Source organism: Staurois parvus, unplaced genomic scaffold (assembly GCF_062004578.1).
Source record: "Staurois parvus isolate SC_StPar_1 unplaced genomic scaffold, SC_StPar_1.0 ptg000097l, whole genome shotgun sequence".
Taxonomy (NCBI): domain Eukaryota; kingdom Metazoa; phylum Chordata; class Amphibia; order Anura; family Ranidae; genus Staurois; species Staurois parvus.
In genome coordinates, this window is record NW_028317893.1 from 5,758,720 (window position 1) to 5,776,808 (window position 18,089).

The 18,089-nt window shown below is 40.4% G+C and overlaps 1 protein-coding gene across 6 annotated transcripts in view; it reads right to left on the reverse strand.

Annotated features, from left to right (window-relative positions):
- Positions 1-896: 896 nt before the first annotated feature.
- The window catches only part of SPIRE1 (spire type actin nucleation factor 1), a 272,091-nt gene continuing 254,898 nt past the window's right edge, over positions 897-18,089 (reverse strand). For all 6 annotated transcript variants that reach the window (XM_089671043.1, XM_089671041.1, XM_089671038.1 and 3 more), the window contains 5 exons: positions 16,427-16,564; positions 9,350-9,420; positions 9,127-9,154; positions 8,892-9,028; positions 897-6,331 (listed from right to left, as the gene is read on the reverse strand). In XM_089671043.1, the coding sequence (XP_089527169.1) occupies positions 6,073-6,331; positions 8,892-9,028; positions 9,127-9,154; positions 9,350-9,420; positions 16,427-16,564 (633 nt within the window). In that variant the 3' untranslated portion in view covers positions 897-6,072. The remainder of the gene's footprint in view (positions 6,332-8,891; positions 9,029-9,126; positions 9,155-9,349; positions 9,421-16,426; positions 16,565-18,089) is intronic.

Here is an 18,089-nt window from a genome sequence, read left to right on the forward strand (position 1 = left end):
AATGATGCAATGTTTATTAAACTGGCCTTTTTCTCTACTAGCTTCTGCTGCCACTGCTAGGCTGCTAGAAAGGTCCCAGGTCAAGAGGGTTGACAGGAGCCTGTGCTACAGAGGAAGCATCAGATTATGCAGCTCCTGCTCCCTCCGTGGCCACTAGCTTCTTTCACTGCTGGCTCCAAGTACTTTGATGCTGTGGGTCATCAACCTATGATCTGGGCTTGCCAACCTGCTATCCCAGAGCATCAAGTCGCAGGCCACATCAGAGGACATGTGACCCATGGGCCATGGGTTGAGCACCCCTGTTCTAAAATGCACTAATTGCTTGTTTGGCACAAATGGGTCCTAATCTGGCCATATACTGGAGAAATGATGTTTACTCTTTGAGCTGGCCCATTACAGGACTGCCCTGCGACAAAGTGAATTAGTAGTAGGTTAAGCTGGCCATATACTGATCAAAATTTGCTCAGTTTAGCAGGCACTGGCTAAGTTTTGATCAGTGTGAGGCTGTCCCTGCTTAACAGAAGTCGACCGGTTGATCGACATCTGTCTAAGGGACAAGTTGGAAAATGTTTAGCAACCAGAGGCTGCAGCTGTTGATCAGTGTAATCTGAAGGCTGTGGGTGCCGCTGTCAGGATACAGTGTCCCAGCATGGGGGATTCTTCCATCCACATCGCTTGTGTCAGCTGGCTGAAAAAAAATAAATAAAACCAAAAAAAAAAAAAAAAACCCAACAAAAAAGAATAAAAAACAAACAATGTATGGCCAGATTTAAAGAGAAACTGCAAAAAGATCGCAGGTTATGCAAAACTGAGAAAGCGATAACAGCTATTACGGAAAAACATCGAGTAGAATGGAAATTACTATACACATACAAGTCAATACACAGATGCTATGGTAAGATTCAAGGCATGTTTATTGTTCTCACAGAAGCAGGGCAGCTGCTGTGGAGAAATCTACAGGGTAACAAAGATAACAAGTAACGGAGCTGTTGATGGGTTGAGGTTCATAATAACTACAATCAATGTAGGCTTGAGTCACCATAAGAGCACATGGTAAGGGTAGGCGACCTCTGGCACCCCAGCTGGTTTTGGGCTTCATCTTCTATAGGAAAAAGCTAGCTAGAGTGCCAAAGGCAATGTCAAATGATTTCTGCGACTTGGTAACGTAACCATTAAAAAGCAAGCAAGAAATCATAGCAACACTGGTCACATATGTTTACGGTTTACACCACGTGGTGTTTTACACTGATTCAACAACTAGAAAATAAAATGCTTTAAATAAAATTATTATTAGGAATGAACTCTACTTGCAGTTTTAACATAAAAACTCATCTATGCAGAAAATCCTAGCATGACTAACAGAATGCGCAAACCTGACATTGTATTACAGTCAATGTACATATAAATATACCTTTCCTCCAGTGTCAAATCTTTCTGCCTGTAATTATAAGAATGCATCCCAGTTATTAATAAATATAGTACAAGTATTTACAAAAAAAAAGGAGAGTCTGTTTTGTGACTATGAGCCTGTTTCTAGAGTACCAGAGCATTACATGCTAAACAGCTGATTTACAGTTAGTGCTTTTAGCTGTGTAGGAGTAGTAGACTGCTCCTCCAGACCAGTGGTCTCCAAACTGTGGCCCAGGGGCTGGATGTGGCCCTTTGCTTGACTTTATCTGGTCCTTGGGGCATTATTCTACAGACATCAATGATAGGGACTCCAAAGACATGCTGGTAGGTTAATTGGTTCCTGTCTAAATTGACCCTAGTATGTGTATGTATGAATGAGAGTTAGGGACCTTAGATTGTACACCCCTTGAGGGTTAGGGACTGATGGGAATGTAAAACACAGTATACAAGTAAAAAGCGCTGCATAAATTGATGGTGCTATATAAGTACCTGAAATAAATAAAAATAAAATAGGACACCATTCCCCTTGCTGACACCATCAATGGGGCACTATTCTTTGCATTGATGCCTACAATAGGTCACTATTCCTCCCATTAAAACCAATGATTGGGCACTATTCCTCCCATTAAAACCAATGATGGGGCTCTATTATTCCCATTGAAACAAATGATGTATGGATTATTTTCTACTCCTACTGGCCACAATATGGCCCCCCTAAAGGAGAGTAAACTGGCCCTTTGCTTAGAACGTTTGGAGACCCCTGCTCTAGACTGACAGACACCAGAAGGTGTCAACAGGGAACAAAGATATTACTGGAATATTGCTACAGTCTGCCGTTTCCTATATATATAGCAAAGGACAATACTCATGTTGTGAATAGATAGGTACTGTACAGTAGGGAAATGATCATACTAAATTTCAAACGAACGGAAATTCTTTAAATTAAATATGTACATTAATGACCTGCTTTGTAGCTAGTATGAAACCTATACAATTGTTTGTATTGCACTAGTGTAAGTATCACACCTTTTACCATAACATTATGACTTCTACTGTTTAAAATGATCTGCCGTCACAGAGGCAGCCAGTTTTGTAGTCTGTAAAAATAGTCAGGCCATTAATTATATGTAAAAAATGATAACACTGTGGCATCGCTTTGACATGTGTGCACGCGTTGTAGTCAGGGAGCTTACTAAATTTGTAGCGACATATTTGTGTCCCTACTTTAACCTCTTCACGACACGGTTACACATATAGGCGACGTCCCGGAGGTGGGCTTTAAACACTTACCAGACACTTTCTTCCCCTTCCTGCCCAAGCCAGTTTTCAGCGCTGTCGCACTTGAGTGACAAATAGTCATATAACATTGTAACCAAAGCAACTTATCATTTTTTTCAAAGAAATAGAGCTTTCTTTTGGTGGTATTTAATCACCACTGAGTTTTTTTATTTTTTGCTAAATAAACAAAAAAAAAGTGTTTTATTAATTTCTGTTATAGAATGTCTTTGGTATAAATTAACCCAAATCAGTGTATTTAGTCTGTAGGAAAGTTAGTCCACAAACATTAATATATATATTTGAAAATTGATCTAATTTCTTGAAGCTCAAAAATGCCGGGACAGTACATACAGCCCCAAAATTTTGTAAAGTACATAGTCCAATGTATTTAGTAAGAGGAATAGTGAGTTTTTTGAAGTTGTAGATTTTTGGTGACAATTTTTTGGAAAGTGAATTTGAATTTTTTATTTGAAACATACTTTCACTAGTGCAGCACAACATCATATGACTGGTGTGGCAGTGAGCAGGGCACTGACTGGTGACAGTATGTAAAAAAATTAAAATTTTTTTCAACTTTTTTCTTTTCTCTAGTAGAACTGTGTTTTTACAATTTTTTTTTAACATACTGAGCATTACAGTGTTACCTGGGAAGGTGATTAGCAATGATTGCTCTTAACAGTAATAATCACTGGTAAACAACCATTTTTTTTTTTTATGAATGACATCCATTGAGTACTATTGTGAAGCTGTAATTAGCCACAGCTATCACATAGTACACACTGTGACTGGCCCTGTATGTACCATGTGATCACTGTGACCAATCACAGAGATCAACACAATAATACTCAATGAATGGCTATCAATGGAAGCTATTCATTGTCTACAATTGTTATGTGATCTGCTGTGATTGGCCACATCAATCACATGGTCCTGGCAGCGGCTCTGTACACTGATCTGCTATCCACCGGACACAGCGGGTGACAGATCGCGCCACAGTGTGACCTGTGGGGTGTGATCCTGGGAAGACGTCATATGACATCCACCCAGGATGGCAGTGCTCCCGCTTACCTGTCATATTATAATAGGCCTGGTGGGAAGCGGTTAAACCTAGGAGCTTTATATATGTGTGCTTTTGTTTGTGCTCGAGTGTACTCGATTGCGAGCTCTGAGAAGTGAGAGTCCCGGTTGCCGATAGACTCTGATTGGATATCATATTGGCCAGTCACTGTACACCCTGACCCTGGGTTTATTTTCTCCCATTGTATTTTTCTCTCCTTGCCAGGGGAAAAAAAATGTGTGGTTAAAAAAAACAAAAATAAAGAAAAAAATTGTTTTGATCTAGGTCAGTGTGAGGGTCAGTATATTTTTAGGTAGGACTTAAAATTATTTTTTTTAATCAGTATCAAATGTGCACTATTATTGTTTCTGGGCCCTACTATACGCACATACAACAAATAATATACACATGTGGTATCACTGTGATTGTCAGGAGCAGGAGAATTTATTTTGGGTTGTTCTTTGGTGGTAAGTTACTGCAATAGCAAGAAAAATACAGCTAAATTTAAAAATGATTTGTTTTTACTATTCTGGGACAGTTTTCCTTTTAATGTAATAAAAAAAAAAAAAAACAGGGAGATATCTGTTATTATTTACCACCAAATGAAAGCTCAATTGTCCTGAAAAAACAAGGTGTAATTCACCTGGATACACAAAGTAGTTGCAATCATATATACAGTTCTACTAAAACAAGTCAAATGTCAAAGTTGCAGAACTGAGTCTAGGTGTTAAGGTTTGCTTTACCTTCCATCATGAAGGAGTTAAGGCTCCTTTTAGTGTTTGCTGCACTTGTCAACCTGTCTGGACATGTATTCCTACAAGAGGCCTTGGAATATGTTTGTGCTTTCCTTCTGCTTGTTGTTTTACATCTTTTAACTTAAATCTTCCTATGACTTGACATGACAGGGCTCATACCTGGTGACTGACTGCTCAGGTACCACACACTGCCATCAAGAGAGGTGGTGGAGAGGGTCACATGCTTCCCTTTATCCAGACGTTCCTGTTACTTTACAAGGCCATAATCCTCAAATTGGGACGCAGAGGACCACAAGGAATTAAATATATATCACAGATACTGTTAGTTTGTTTTGAATGATCCTAATAATAGGTTTACTATTTACTAGGAATAGGTATGCTAAGGCGGACAACAAGTGGAAGGGAGACCCTAATAAATGTGCTCTTTTTAATAAGAACACAGTACAAGGAACTACAGGGAAAAAAAAAGGGGTCCAAAAAGTCCTAGTCATGTGACAGTAAACTTCCACTAGTTTCCAAGCACCATGTTAATTGTGCGACCTGTTATTACTTCTCTTTCAGGTCTAGTTTGTGATAAATGCCACAGCAACATCAAGAGTTCCTAGACTAACTAATATATTACATAGAATGACTGGCCCTGCCTACAAGACTGTTGCCCCCAGCAGACGCGAGATACACTTTAATGGACATATAAACACTAACAAAAGTCAACTACAGACTGCTTAAAGAAGCCAGCACAAAACATTTGAGACTGTACCATATTTGTTTTTCCTCGTCAGTAGCCAGTTTTTTAAAAAAACGATCCTCGTTCTCGTGTTTTCTCCAACACCTGCTTTTGAACTGAATCCACAAAAGTGGTGGGAGGGTCTACACGTTTGACACATAAAAACAGATGGAACGATATTTGGTTTGGGAAGACATAATTTGGCACTGAGGAAGAAATAAAAGTGCTATGATTCCCTAGCTTATCACTTCTGCGATTTTACGTGGGGACAGACGATTCCAGCACCGTACTGCATCATACAGCTATATACCTGATAGGCCAATATCTCAGCATAGCTCCAACTGTCTTAAGCAGTTCCTCCATACCAAGGCAGTGTCCTATGTCGTTTTGGCGACAGCTAGTGAAGATCATGATTGACTGAATCTAGATAATGAAAATTACAAAACAGGAATGTAGACATGATGTAAAAATAAGACATTGCTCCTCTGTTCAGCAGAGCCAGGGGATATGTACTCTGTGAGGTAACAGTGCCAGCTTTACCCTCATGGGTCTCTCTTGCAGGTAGAACATTCCGATCTCCAGCAGAGTCCATGTAATATAGTCTCATTACAAACAGATAAAAAAAGGCAATAGTTGCATTCTTCCAGTGCAAAGGAAATGCTGCATCTCAGATAGCTTGTGTGGATGCAGCCCATTTTAGAGCACATTAAAAAATAAAAGGGGGTGTGCTATTTTTTGCAGAATTCAAGCTTGCTTGAACCCTTTAAAAATAAAATAGCAACAGCCTGATTATTCATTACACCGAAGCAGATTAAAGAAAAATAAAACAAGTTAAAAAGGCACGAGAGTCAGATCTCATTTATCGTTCTCTCAGTCGGCCGGTATTCAGATGTCCCCGTGGATGACAGATAGAATGACTGCGTCTTCCTTTTTAACCGGGCTCGTTTGTTAGCCAGTGTCAGGCTGCGGCGGCTGGAGCTAATGATATCCGAGATAAACTTCTTACAGTCCACGCACACCTCCATGGTGCTCCAGTCTTCCATGAGCTCTTTTGGAAACTGGAGTTCATCATCCGACTTTTCCCCAGACTTAGACTTGGACCCCAACCTATACAGAACAGAAGGACATAGCCTGAATAAGTAAACAAATGCACATTACTGATTACTGTAACTTGGACAGAAAGTAAGGGGAATTACCCCCAACAATGTCACAGTAGAAATTAACAGTATGACAAACAGTAAACTAGCATTGTCAGATCAGCCGTGGCAGCTTGGATTTTTATTTTGGTACAAGTTCTCCATGACGGCAACCCTGCATGATAAGCCTTCGCTTAGTCTTCTTTGTAAGTAAATACATTGAAAATGGGACAGCTGTTCTAACCCATTCATCTCAACTAAAAAAAAAAGCTGAAATTACAGGATGTAGATCAGCTGTTACAATGGAACTTTTTGGACAGGAAGGGGAGATATCATTACAGAGAATGCAGACACAGATAAAGGCTAACTCATCTTGCAAAAAATAAAGATTTTTGACTTGCGTTCCACTGAAATCAGCTCAAATGATGTCTTTTTTTTTATTTTTTTATAAGAACTATATTTTGTATGTATAATATCTGATAACACCAATTGGTGCTTCAAGTGTAAGGAATATATTTTGTAGTCTTGATCACTAAGCAGATATAAATAAACTAACAATCATTCTTCCATCTGCCTGTACATTTTCATTACATTTATGCTGGTAACAGATACAGTCACCAATAGTCATTTGTAAAAAAAAAATCTCTTTCCTTGAATCATTGAAACATCTCAAGGATTAATTGTTCATTTTTAATATTTATTTGTATTCTTCCTATCAGAGCAGTAGCGTCAGGTTGTAAGGCTACTTTATAACATAACATAAAAGCACCAGCTTTTATGTTATGTTATAAAATGATCTCTTTTCTATATATAAAACTGCCAACAGATTTCATTTTTACCGGCCAGACTGGTAAAATACCAACACAGTTGGCAACCCTATCTACAGCCTGACACTGGGCATATATTTGTATACTAATAAAAATAAAATACAAGTAAATAATAGCACAAATGGCAATCAAAGACAGGGTTTAGCTGCACAATATAACAGCATAACATTCAAATCTGCACAAACATCCATTTATGAGAAGAATGGAAACTCCACTTGTTTAAGACTTTAAGACTTCATTCCTTTAATCTTTTCGCTGCCAGGTCTGTACTTTATATGGACCTGACAGCAGGGGGCTTTACACACATTCCCTGTAGCTACAGCCACTGGGATTGTGTGTAAATCTGACAAGCAGACTGCTGCCTGTCAAATGGAAGGATTTTTTCCCACACACCTCCAGTAAAGCACCCCACCACTCCCCTGCCATGTGTCCAGGGCTCCGCCTGCCCATCTGCAGGCCCCAGGGCCGACACCGGCATAGCAGGTACCGCCAGGTAGAGGGTAGGGAGCGGAGTGGACTAACGTTCATTCTCCTCCCCTCCTTGTTGCTGACCCAGAAAGCGACGTGTTTGATGTAATTTCCGGGTCCACCTCTCGATGTCTCCAGGCAGCATACCTGGGAACTAATGTAATGCGATGTGCATTGCATTATATTCAGTGGAGCACAGGTGAGACATCCAGGGTCCTTTAGACCCTAAAATGTGTCGTTTAGGAGAACCTGTCACCTAAAACTCATCACATAAGGGACGTTTTGCCCCCTACGTGATGAAAAAAAAAAAAAAGTTTTTTAAATTGCAAAAAAATTTAAGTTGCACCCAAGCACATAAAATCCCCCCCCCCCCCCAATTTTTTTTTTGAAGACTCCCTTCTCCCCAACCTCCACATATGAACGTAAAGGCACCTACGCAACGATTGCGATACATATGTTACATATCGCCACGTACGCCAGTGTGAGAGCAGTATTTCTAGCACCACACCTCCTTCATAACATTAAACTGATAACCTATAGTGGGCTTTTAAAGTGTCTCCTATGGAAAATATAGGGTACTGAATTTGTCGGCATTTCACAGACGAATGTAAAGTTAAGGTTTGACATGTTGAGTATCTATTTACTTAGTGCAATCCCAGCTTTTATATTTTACCAAAAATTGGGTTGTTTATTGCGTTTGTGTGCCCTAAAATTAACTTGTATTTAAATATAACTGATATAAATTGTATTTGTATATAAAGTGTATATTTTACTGAAATATTGTATTTTCTAGACCTTTGTGGTAATATTGTGTGACGTAAAAAATTGGAACAAACACTATTTTATTCCCTAAGGTGTCTGCTTTCAGAAAATATATATTTGGGGGTTTATGTAATCTTCAGACCTAAAATGATTTAAGCATGTGTGCAAAAACAGCACTGGCAGTGAAAGTGTTAAAGGATAATTGCACTTATAGGATGGGGATATGCTACACATTCAGATCAATACAGAGCTCCCAACCCTCATAACATTTTCTAGTAGTAGTCAGAAATGTTTTCCACACCAGTTTAAACAGACAGCTTTGATAAAGGTACCACACATTACATTTTTTAAAGAGGCTGCAATAGTATGTTTTAACACAGGATTAACAGTAAAAGTACAGTTATTCTTTTAAATAACTGGATATAAAATATCATAAAGACACATAGTATATGTACACTTCTCTACATGACTTACTTGGGTAAGCTTCTAGGTGGTCGATGATGACTGGTGGAAGGCCTCTCTGGCCTAAGGAAACTCTCCCCTCTCTGCAAGGCAGAAGGTCCCAGTGAAAAGATGGGGAGTGTGGAATATGGCTTGGAAGGTAATCTCATCTGTTTTGAAAGATTAATATACAAAGTATGTGTCAACACAGTATAAATGGAACATGACATAATAGGTCTAATTTACTGTCTTTGCACTTCTAGCTTACCTTTTTGCAGCACTGTGAACACACAGGCCTATGAAAAAACACACAGAACATTACTAATATATAACTGTCGTTCTACAAAGACTGAAAATGACAAGAGCCTACTAACAAAATACTGCTTTCTCAAGAATGGAAATACTATATAAGAAAGAGACACATATTATTGTCATCTATTACTGTGTAATAGATCAGAAAATAGAACTCAAAAGCGCAGACAGGAACTTACCGTTTGCAGAACTGGCAAGTGTAAGACCAGGTGAACAAGGAAAATCTCTTTGTCCGACAACATAAACACAGCTGTACAAGAAAGAGAAGAGAGTACATGGTCAAAATAAAATATCTGCAGAACTGCACGTTTTCTCTGCTGTATGCCCTTAGCCAACAACATTGGATGTTTATGCTGATAAAAACATTGCATCTTTTCCTTTCCCACTGATTTAGCGAACAAACAGTGAAGGAAATAAATATTTGATCCCCTGCTGATTTTGAATGTTTGCCACTCACAAAGAAATGATCAGTCTAAAAATCGAATGGTAGGTGTATTGTAACAATGAGAGACAGAAGAGCAACAAAAAATTCAAAAGAAATACATGTCTAACAAATTATGCACTGATTTGCATGTTCATGAGGGAAATAAGTATTTGATCCCCTTCACCTTTAGTACTTGGTGGCAAATCCCTTGTTGGCAATCACAGAGGTCAGACATTTCCTGTAGTTGGCCACCAGGTTTGCAAACATCTCAGGAGGGATTTTGGCCCACTCCTCTTGGCAGATCCTCTCCAAGTCATTAAGGTTTGGTGGCTGATGTTTGGCAACTCAAACTTTCAGCTCCCTCCACAGATTTTCAAACGCATTAAGGTCTGGAGACTGGCTAGGCCACTCCAGGAACATAATGTGCTTCTTCTTGAGCCACTCCTTTGTTGCCTTGGCCATGTGTTTTGGGTCATTGTCATGCTGCAACACCCATCCACGACCCATTTTCAATGCCCTAGCTGAGGGAAGAAGGTTCTCACTCAAGATTTGTCGGTACATTGCCCTGTCCATCGTCCCTTTGATGTGGTGCAGTTGTCCTGTCCGCTTAGCAGAAAAACACCTTCAAAGCAGAATGTTTCCACCACCATGTGTGACAGTTGGGATGGTGTTCTTGGGGTCATAGGCAGCATTCCTCCTCCTCCAAACACCGCGAGTTGAGTTGATGCCAAAGAGCTCGATTTTGGTCTCATCTGACCACAACACTTTCAACCAGTCCTCCTCTGCATCATTCAGATGTTCAGTGGCAAACTTCAGACAGGCCTGGACATGTGCTTTCTTGAGCAGAGGGACCTTGCGGGCACTGCAGGATTTCAATCCTTGTCGGCGTAGTGTGTTACCAATTGTTTTCTTGGTGACTGTGGTCCCAGCTGCCTGGAGATCATGATGACAAGATCCTCACGTGTAGTTCTAGGATGATTCCTCACTGTTCTCATGATCATTGACACTCCACAAGGTGAGATCTTGCATGGTGCACCAGACCTAGGTAGACTGACAGTTGTTTTGTGTTTCTTCCATTTGCGAATTATGGCACCAGCTGTTGTCACCTTCTCACCAAGCTGTTTGGCGTTAGTTTGTAGACCTACACAAGGCTGGACTGGGCTACCAATTTTGTCCTTGGACAGCTCTTTGATATTTGCCATGGTGGAGAGTTTGGAATCTGAATGTTTGACTGCTCCTGTGGACAGGTGTCTTTTATACAGAAAACAAAATGAGATTAGCAGCATTCACTTTAAGAGACTGCTTCTAATCTCAGCTTGTTACCTGCATGAAAGACACCTGGTAGCCAGAAATCCTGCTGAATAATAGGGGATCAAATATGAAAATCAGTGCATAATTTGTTAGACATGCATTTCTTTTGAATTTTTTGTTGCTATTCTGTCTCTCAGTGTATCAGTACACCTACCATTCGATTTTTAGATAATTTCTTTGTGAGTGGACAAACATTCAAAATCAGCAGGGGATCAAATACTTATTTCCTTCACTGTATGTGGGTATGATTGCATATTCCATGTCTACTGTCTTAGGCATTTCAGACAAACATAAGTTTCAATCAATGACTGGTAAAGAGTACCAGTCAAAAGTGGACTTCTCTAAACATCTGATATCATTTTTACAAGACTTAAAGGGTTAGTTTGCCTTTACAGAAAAAAATGTAAGGGTAAACCAACGCCGGACACCCCCACCCCACTGAACTGAACTCTGGGGTTGCCGATCCACCCCTACCCCTAGCCACTCTAGCAGCTCTGCGATTTGAAATCCCTGGTCATCTCTCTCTTCTCTTCTCCATCAGCCCTTCCAGGACAGACCAGAAGGATCCATGGGGGTGGGGAAGGTGTTCAGTGTTAGTTCATGGTTACTTTTTTTCTGTAAAGATGAACTAGCACTTTAAAGTGAACCTATGCTTTACAAAGTAACGGATTCAATTATCTGCTGCCCTCCCTAGATGCCAGAAGTGAAAAGAGGAAACCCAACGTAAGCGTCAAGTCACACTCAACTGAAGCTGTATGGAAGCAAAGCAAGTGTGTGTGTGTGTTTATATACCGGGGTAGGACAGCGATCTAGAGCACCTATTGCTGTGCCCTGCATTGAAAAGTACAGGCTCACTTTAAATTATTCCTATTGTGCTCAGAAATAAACTATTTTTCCTCTTTACCCTCAACCTAAAGGTGCCTCTTGAAATGGAGTCGGAGCCGATGAAACGCCTGACAGACACACCTTCCCATTTCTGTACAATTCTATCTAAATTTAGTAGATTGTATGCCTTGTAAATTATGTAAGCCTTGCCTGTGTACACACTTATTACAATTCTTCTGTTTGCCATAAACAAGTCATTGCAAGTTTTAACTACAATTTTAATTAGTTCCCTGGTGAGCTATTACAGGATTATAAGAACACCATCCATGTTCATTATCATAGAAACGTCAGGTTACACACTAAAGAAAAATATGCAAACTAGGTCATCCTAATAAACTGTCTTCTTATTTATTATTCCAGGTACTCATATAGCACCGTCAATTTCCGCAGCGCTTCACATATTTGTAGCACATTCACATCAATCTCTAATCCTCAAGGGGCGTACAATCTAAAGGTCCCCAACTCACATTCATACACACATTAGGGCCAATTTAGATAGGATCCAATTAACCTACCAGCATGTCTTTGGAGTGTGGGAGGAAACCGGAGTACCCGGAGGAAACCCATGCAGGCACAGGGAGAACATGCTCCAGGCAGGTAGTGCCGTGGTTGGGATTCGAACCAATGACCCTAGTACTGCCAGTAACTATTTAGCTACTGTGCTGCCCCCAAACTAGACACTGCTGAGATTCTAACTCTGGATCTCCAGTTTACTAGACAGGCGCTTTAACCAACTAAGCCACAGCACGTCATGTGCATTCTTGACCCATACATTTATGTGATAGCCAAATCACCTCAAAGAGGAATCATTGTTTACTAGTGTACAACCAGAAATGGATGCTGTGGAATTGGCAATCAGTTGTGATTTCGATGTTCTCCTTTTTCACAGTATAAATTGAGTGACTGCTACATCTTCCTTGGGCACCTTTAGTAAATGTCTATAATGTATTTGCAGCTTCGCTGGTCCAATCGTAGGTTGCTATACCTCTATGGAGGGCTGCCGTAACCTCCGGATAATTTTTGCTCTCCATACAATACTAGCAGTGTCACCTTCAAAGTGGTGTACAGCTTATATGGTTAGCACCTCCGCCTGGCAGTACTAGGGTTGTTGGTTTGCATCCCAACCACGGCACCACCTGCCTAGAGCTTACATGCTCTTCCTGTACCTGCATGGGTTTCCTCCGGGAACTCTTGTTTCCTCCAACACTCCAAAGATATGCTGGTAGGTTAATTGTGTCCTGTCTAAATTGGCCCTAGTATGTGTATGTATGAATGTGAGTTAGGGACTTTAGATTGTACGCTCCATGAAGGTTATGGATTGATGTGAATATACGATATATATGTAAAGCGCTGCTTAAATTGATGGCGCTATAGAAGTACCTGTAATAAATAATATATAGTATTTGCAATTGCGGTTTAAAAAAAAAAAAGTTTTAAATGAACGTTCCTTTTTGTTAGGTGGCAACAATAAATTCTAGGGAAATCGTTCAGAAAGATAAATCCAATAATGAATAATTCTGATGTTACTGAGGTTTGCAGATACAGTCATTTAAAATGTTTGTATAGCCAAAACTTTTCTTTGTTAGTTTTGGCTATAGAAGGTGAGGAATAGTACTCCCTAGTAACCATTTTCAGAGACACAATAAATGATCGGAAGCACACATTTTACATTTGTCCTTAGAACAAGAGGTAAGGGAAATCATTCAAACTGTCTGAGAAGGTATTTCTCCTGACTTTGTAGAGATTTATTATCATTTCTGGTTGTATTTCCTGGACAGGAAGTAAAGGTAAATCTTCCTAACAGTAAAATATACAGTAAAAAGTGAACTGAGGGGGTGGTAGTCCTTCCCTACTCTACCCGGATTTCAATGAGCACTCTGGATGTAGCTTTGGAAAGCATTCAGAAAACCTTTGGAGATTCTAAAACGTATGTTCAGCTTTAAAGAATAAATCGCCTCTAACGTTGAGTGTCCTACATGTGTGGATATTGCTGCGTTATATAAAACTATTAGAATAGTCTTTTACATTTTAGAATGGGGTGTCTCAAGACTGTCCATAAAATTTTAAAGGGTGCCTCAGGACTGTCCGTAACTTAGAAGATGCCTTGACATTGTCCATAATTTTAAAGGGTGCCTTGGCTAAAAAAAGGCTGAGAAGCACTGGTTTAAACAAAGTCCTCAATTGCATTTGAAAGTAGCTTCTTAAAATCATCTGCAGACAGTGATGGCTCCATCCAGAGATATTGTAGAGATGGAACAGCCGTTGAGACATGGGAGAGAGGTACTGTCCTGTTTTTTTTTGGGAGCTCTCCTGTCACAGCTGCTGCTAATCAGAGGTGGCAGGAGAGACCCATATAGGACAGCAAGCATAGTGTGCTATTTAGGTAAAGCTTAATTTACACTTTAAGCAAACCTCAGTGCTGCTCTTCAGTTTAGCATTAACAAAAAGATGCCCATGCACACTGGGCCTTATAGTCACAATTCCTTACCAAATTCAAACCTTGGAAAGGTTAAAATGTTAAAGGATAAGTTCACTTTATTAAATAAAAATAATAAATGCACATTTTTTGCAAGTAAAAAAAAAAAAAGTGCATTTATTTATTTTTTGGGAACCTGTAAATCATTGCACCTGCAGTCAGCAGATTGTGGACGCAATGTCAGGCTCTTGCAGACTGTCAGTACACGGTTTGCCCATACCTCTGATATGGGCAGGCAGCTATTGCAGTCCAGGAAGCTCAATGGACCACGAGAGTGCCCACCAACACCCTCGTAGTACATTGAGAACTACAAGCTGTCAGCCGCAGAGGTTGATGGTACTTGTAGGCATCCATTTGCAGGAAATTGTAAAAGAATGACGCGGCCATGTGGGCGGAGCCTCCCACAGCTGCATTAGTTTAAAATTGTTACGGCAGACACGGGGAGAAGAACCCCTGCCTGCTGTCACAGGGAGGGCGAGAGGCTGCAGTCTGGCCATGAAGGGGATAAAACCTTCCAGAGGTCAAGTGGTTAAATGATAAGTTCACCATCTGAAACAGATTACATGTTCCACCCGTTTTTTGGATAAAACATATCCAATAAAATCAAATTTCTTCATAAATTTAGGCCAAATTTATTCTGCTACATCTGGTAAAAAAAAATTCCCACATTTATAACTGCGTTTTTGGGGACACTAGTTCTGATCGTAATCAAGATACTGATCCGTACAGCCACTATACTAGTAATGGTGGAGATCAGCGACTTACAGTGTGACTGTGATAGTGTGGTGGCCAATCTGGCGCTAAGTGACACTAATACAGTGATCAGTGATAATACCGTACACCAGGCCTTGAACTTTATACTTGCCAGCTCGCATTGGCGAATGGAAATTATGGTGGGGGCGAATGTGTCCCCAGGGCCGTCTTGCTGAGCAGGCTCGGAACTCAGGGACGGATCTGTCACTCGCACTGGGAGCCGTCAGACTGCTCAATAGTTGAGCAAAGTGAAAGCAAAAGAAGGAGTGTGTGCTGTGTTCTCTGCCTCCTCCTAGAGTGCAGTACCCGGCTCTGTGAGTGAACAACGAAGTACTGCAACTTTTTATAGGGCTGTGTCCATGTGTGTGTGTATGTACATGTGTCTGTGTGTATGTACATGTGTGTGTATTTCTGTGTATGTACATGTGTCTGTGTGTATGTACATATATGTGTGTCTGTACATGTGTCTGTGTGTGTATGTAAATGTGTCTCTGTGCGTGAGTGTACATGTTTCTGTGTGTGTATGTGTATGTACATGTCTGTGTGTGTGTGTACAGGTGTCTCTGTTTGTGTGTGTGTATGTACATATGTATGTATGTATGTAAACCTACATGTATGGGTGGTTTGGTCAGGTTCAGGATGATGTGGTTATTATGGGTGTTGGAGTATGGGACATTTGAGGTACTGCTGGGTTGGATAGTAGGTAGGATAGCTTGGTAGAGTTATGGTTTTGTGAGTGAAAGATTATGGGGGATTATGGTTGTATGCGGTGCATGGTCTAAGTATGATGGAGTGTTTAGGGGGACATTGGAGGCCCTGATGTAATGTGGGGGGACACTGATGTAATGTGAGGGGACTCTGAGGACCCTGATGTAATGTGGGTAACATTTAACAGTGTCATTTCATGAAATAATTGACGAGCGCATGTTTAGAGGCAGAATTAGGGGCGAGGCAGGGTAAGGGTTGGGTGGGACAACTGGTGGCGAGTAACAAGGCCTGGCTAGTAGCTCAGGACTTGAAATTTTAAGCCCTGCTGTACACTGTACTAATAACACTGGCTGGGTAACAGGAGTGATCAGGAGAGTAATCAATGGGTTAACGGCATGCCTAAAAAGTGTTTGTATGCTGCTTTTACACACAGATCTGAAAGGGTATCTCCTTGCTTTCAGCCCTGACCGTTAACTGATGGCACAGAGAAATCCAGCAGAAACACAGAGATCTCTGTGCTGTGATTGGCCACAGCTGATCAGCAGGTATACAGCCATATTCATTGGCTGTAACCTGCTGACAAACACGTGCTGTGTCCAATCACAGCACAGATCAGCAGGGGCATGTGTAGTATACTATTGGAGGTCGGGAAGTGGTTATAGTAAGCTATAATGTGTATATACATTTACCAGACTTTACCTTTCCTTTCTTGAGAGCATTGTAGACATCTTTATACTGCTGATATTTTTCCAGCTCTGCTTTTACCAGTACTTGTCGTATGTGCATGACTTCTTCTACGGTGAGAGCAAGGCATTCAACCGGATAACAAAACTCCTCCTGAAATTGAACAGCCTTCATTACTATAGAAAACAACAACAACTCAGCTACAAGAAATTCAAAGACCTTCAACCAAGCACCTCTGTTAGTAGTAAAGAGATACAGGAGAGTACGATCTGAAAATACCTGGGCATAAACCCCTATCATTCCTAATTACACACGGTGTGTAATGAAATAGAACAGATCATCGAAAGGATATCTTTATAGCTCCTCTGCAGTACGACAGAAAACATTTTACATTTTTTGAGAATGTTTTCTTGTATGTTGCTTCAGACATAATAATCACAATAAATATTATGAGGTGGGCATTGCAGAGCAGTTAAAGGAAAAGGTTAGTAAGCAAATCAAATATGGGGATTTTATGCTGTGGTGGAATGGAACTTACCTGCACCTTCAACACATTTATATTAATTTATTTTTATTGTAGCTGAGCATTTATCAATACTGATCCTCAAAGAAGCCACAACATGTGCTAAGAGGTATTTCTTAGTCATGTGGTGTTGGATTTTCGCTATTATTTTATCTGCTCCCACAATCGGAAATTAAAATATCATGAGCTATTTGGGGCTAGCAGAGGATTAGCATTGTAAAGAACTTATATAGGAAACCAGGTTCATATATGAATAGCATTTTTCATTAAGAGGCCTATTTATAAATATGAGGAAAATCACCATTGCCATTACACTGAGCATATTGCGTGAAAAGGTTTACTGTAGGATAAATATCAGCAGTGGTCCTATAATCTTACAATAACCCGTGCCTGTTTTTTTACCTAAAAAAAGTGATAGCACAACCCTTCTAAACATATGGCATATGTTGTGCAAACTTACAAAAAAGCAGCCCATATGCCATTCGGGATGGGGGAGGAGATGGGGGAGGGGGTGGCATGAAGGAGGGGATGGCATGAAGGAGGGGATGGCATGAAGGAGGGGATGGGGGGGTGGGAGTTACAAAGCAATTGGTCCTCCTTCCAAAGCACCAACCTATTGCTGTTCCACTATTGTCAAAAGATGATGGTCATTTAATGGTAAGTTGCTATCTCTGCCTCTGGTGAATTGGTAAAGGGGCTCTTTGGACCCCTTACTTTTTCATGAGCTGCAGAAACGTTTCCAATCATATGGAAAGCAATACAAATCTATATTAATAAAAGTAATAACAAAAATAATGTCTGGTCTTTGTCTGCAGCAGACCTCCTATTCTTGTGGGGTTTATTTAAGAAAACTGGAAAGTGCAAGTCTACATAGAAACCAATCAGCTTCAGGGTTTTATTACCAAAGCTTAATTGAACAAGCTGAAGTTAGAAGCGGATTGGCTAACCATGCACAGCTGCTCCAGATTGGGTGCTCCAGTTTATATAAATCTCCCCCAATGTGTCCAGTTCAGTGGACTTTACTGATGAGCTGGAACCTCCACAATGACCAACTATTCATACCTATGTGTTTTGGCCATTTTAGGTGTGGTACTACACCGTAAAATGCTCCTGCAGTTTGCATACATTTTACAAGTGTAACCCTTCATCAATATG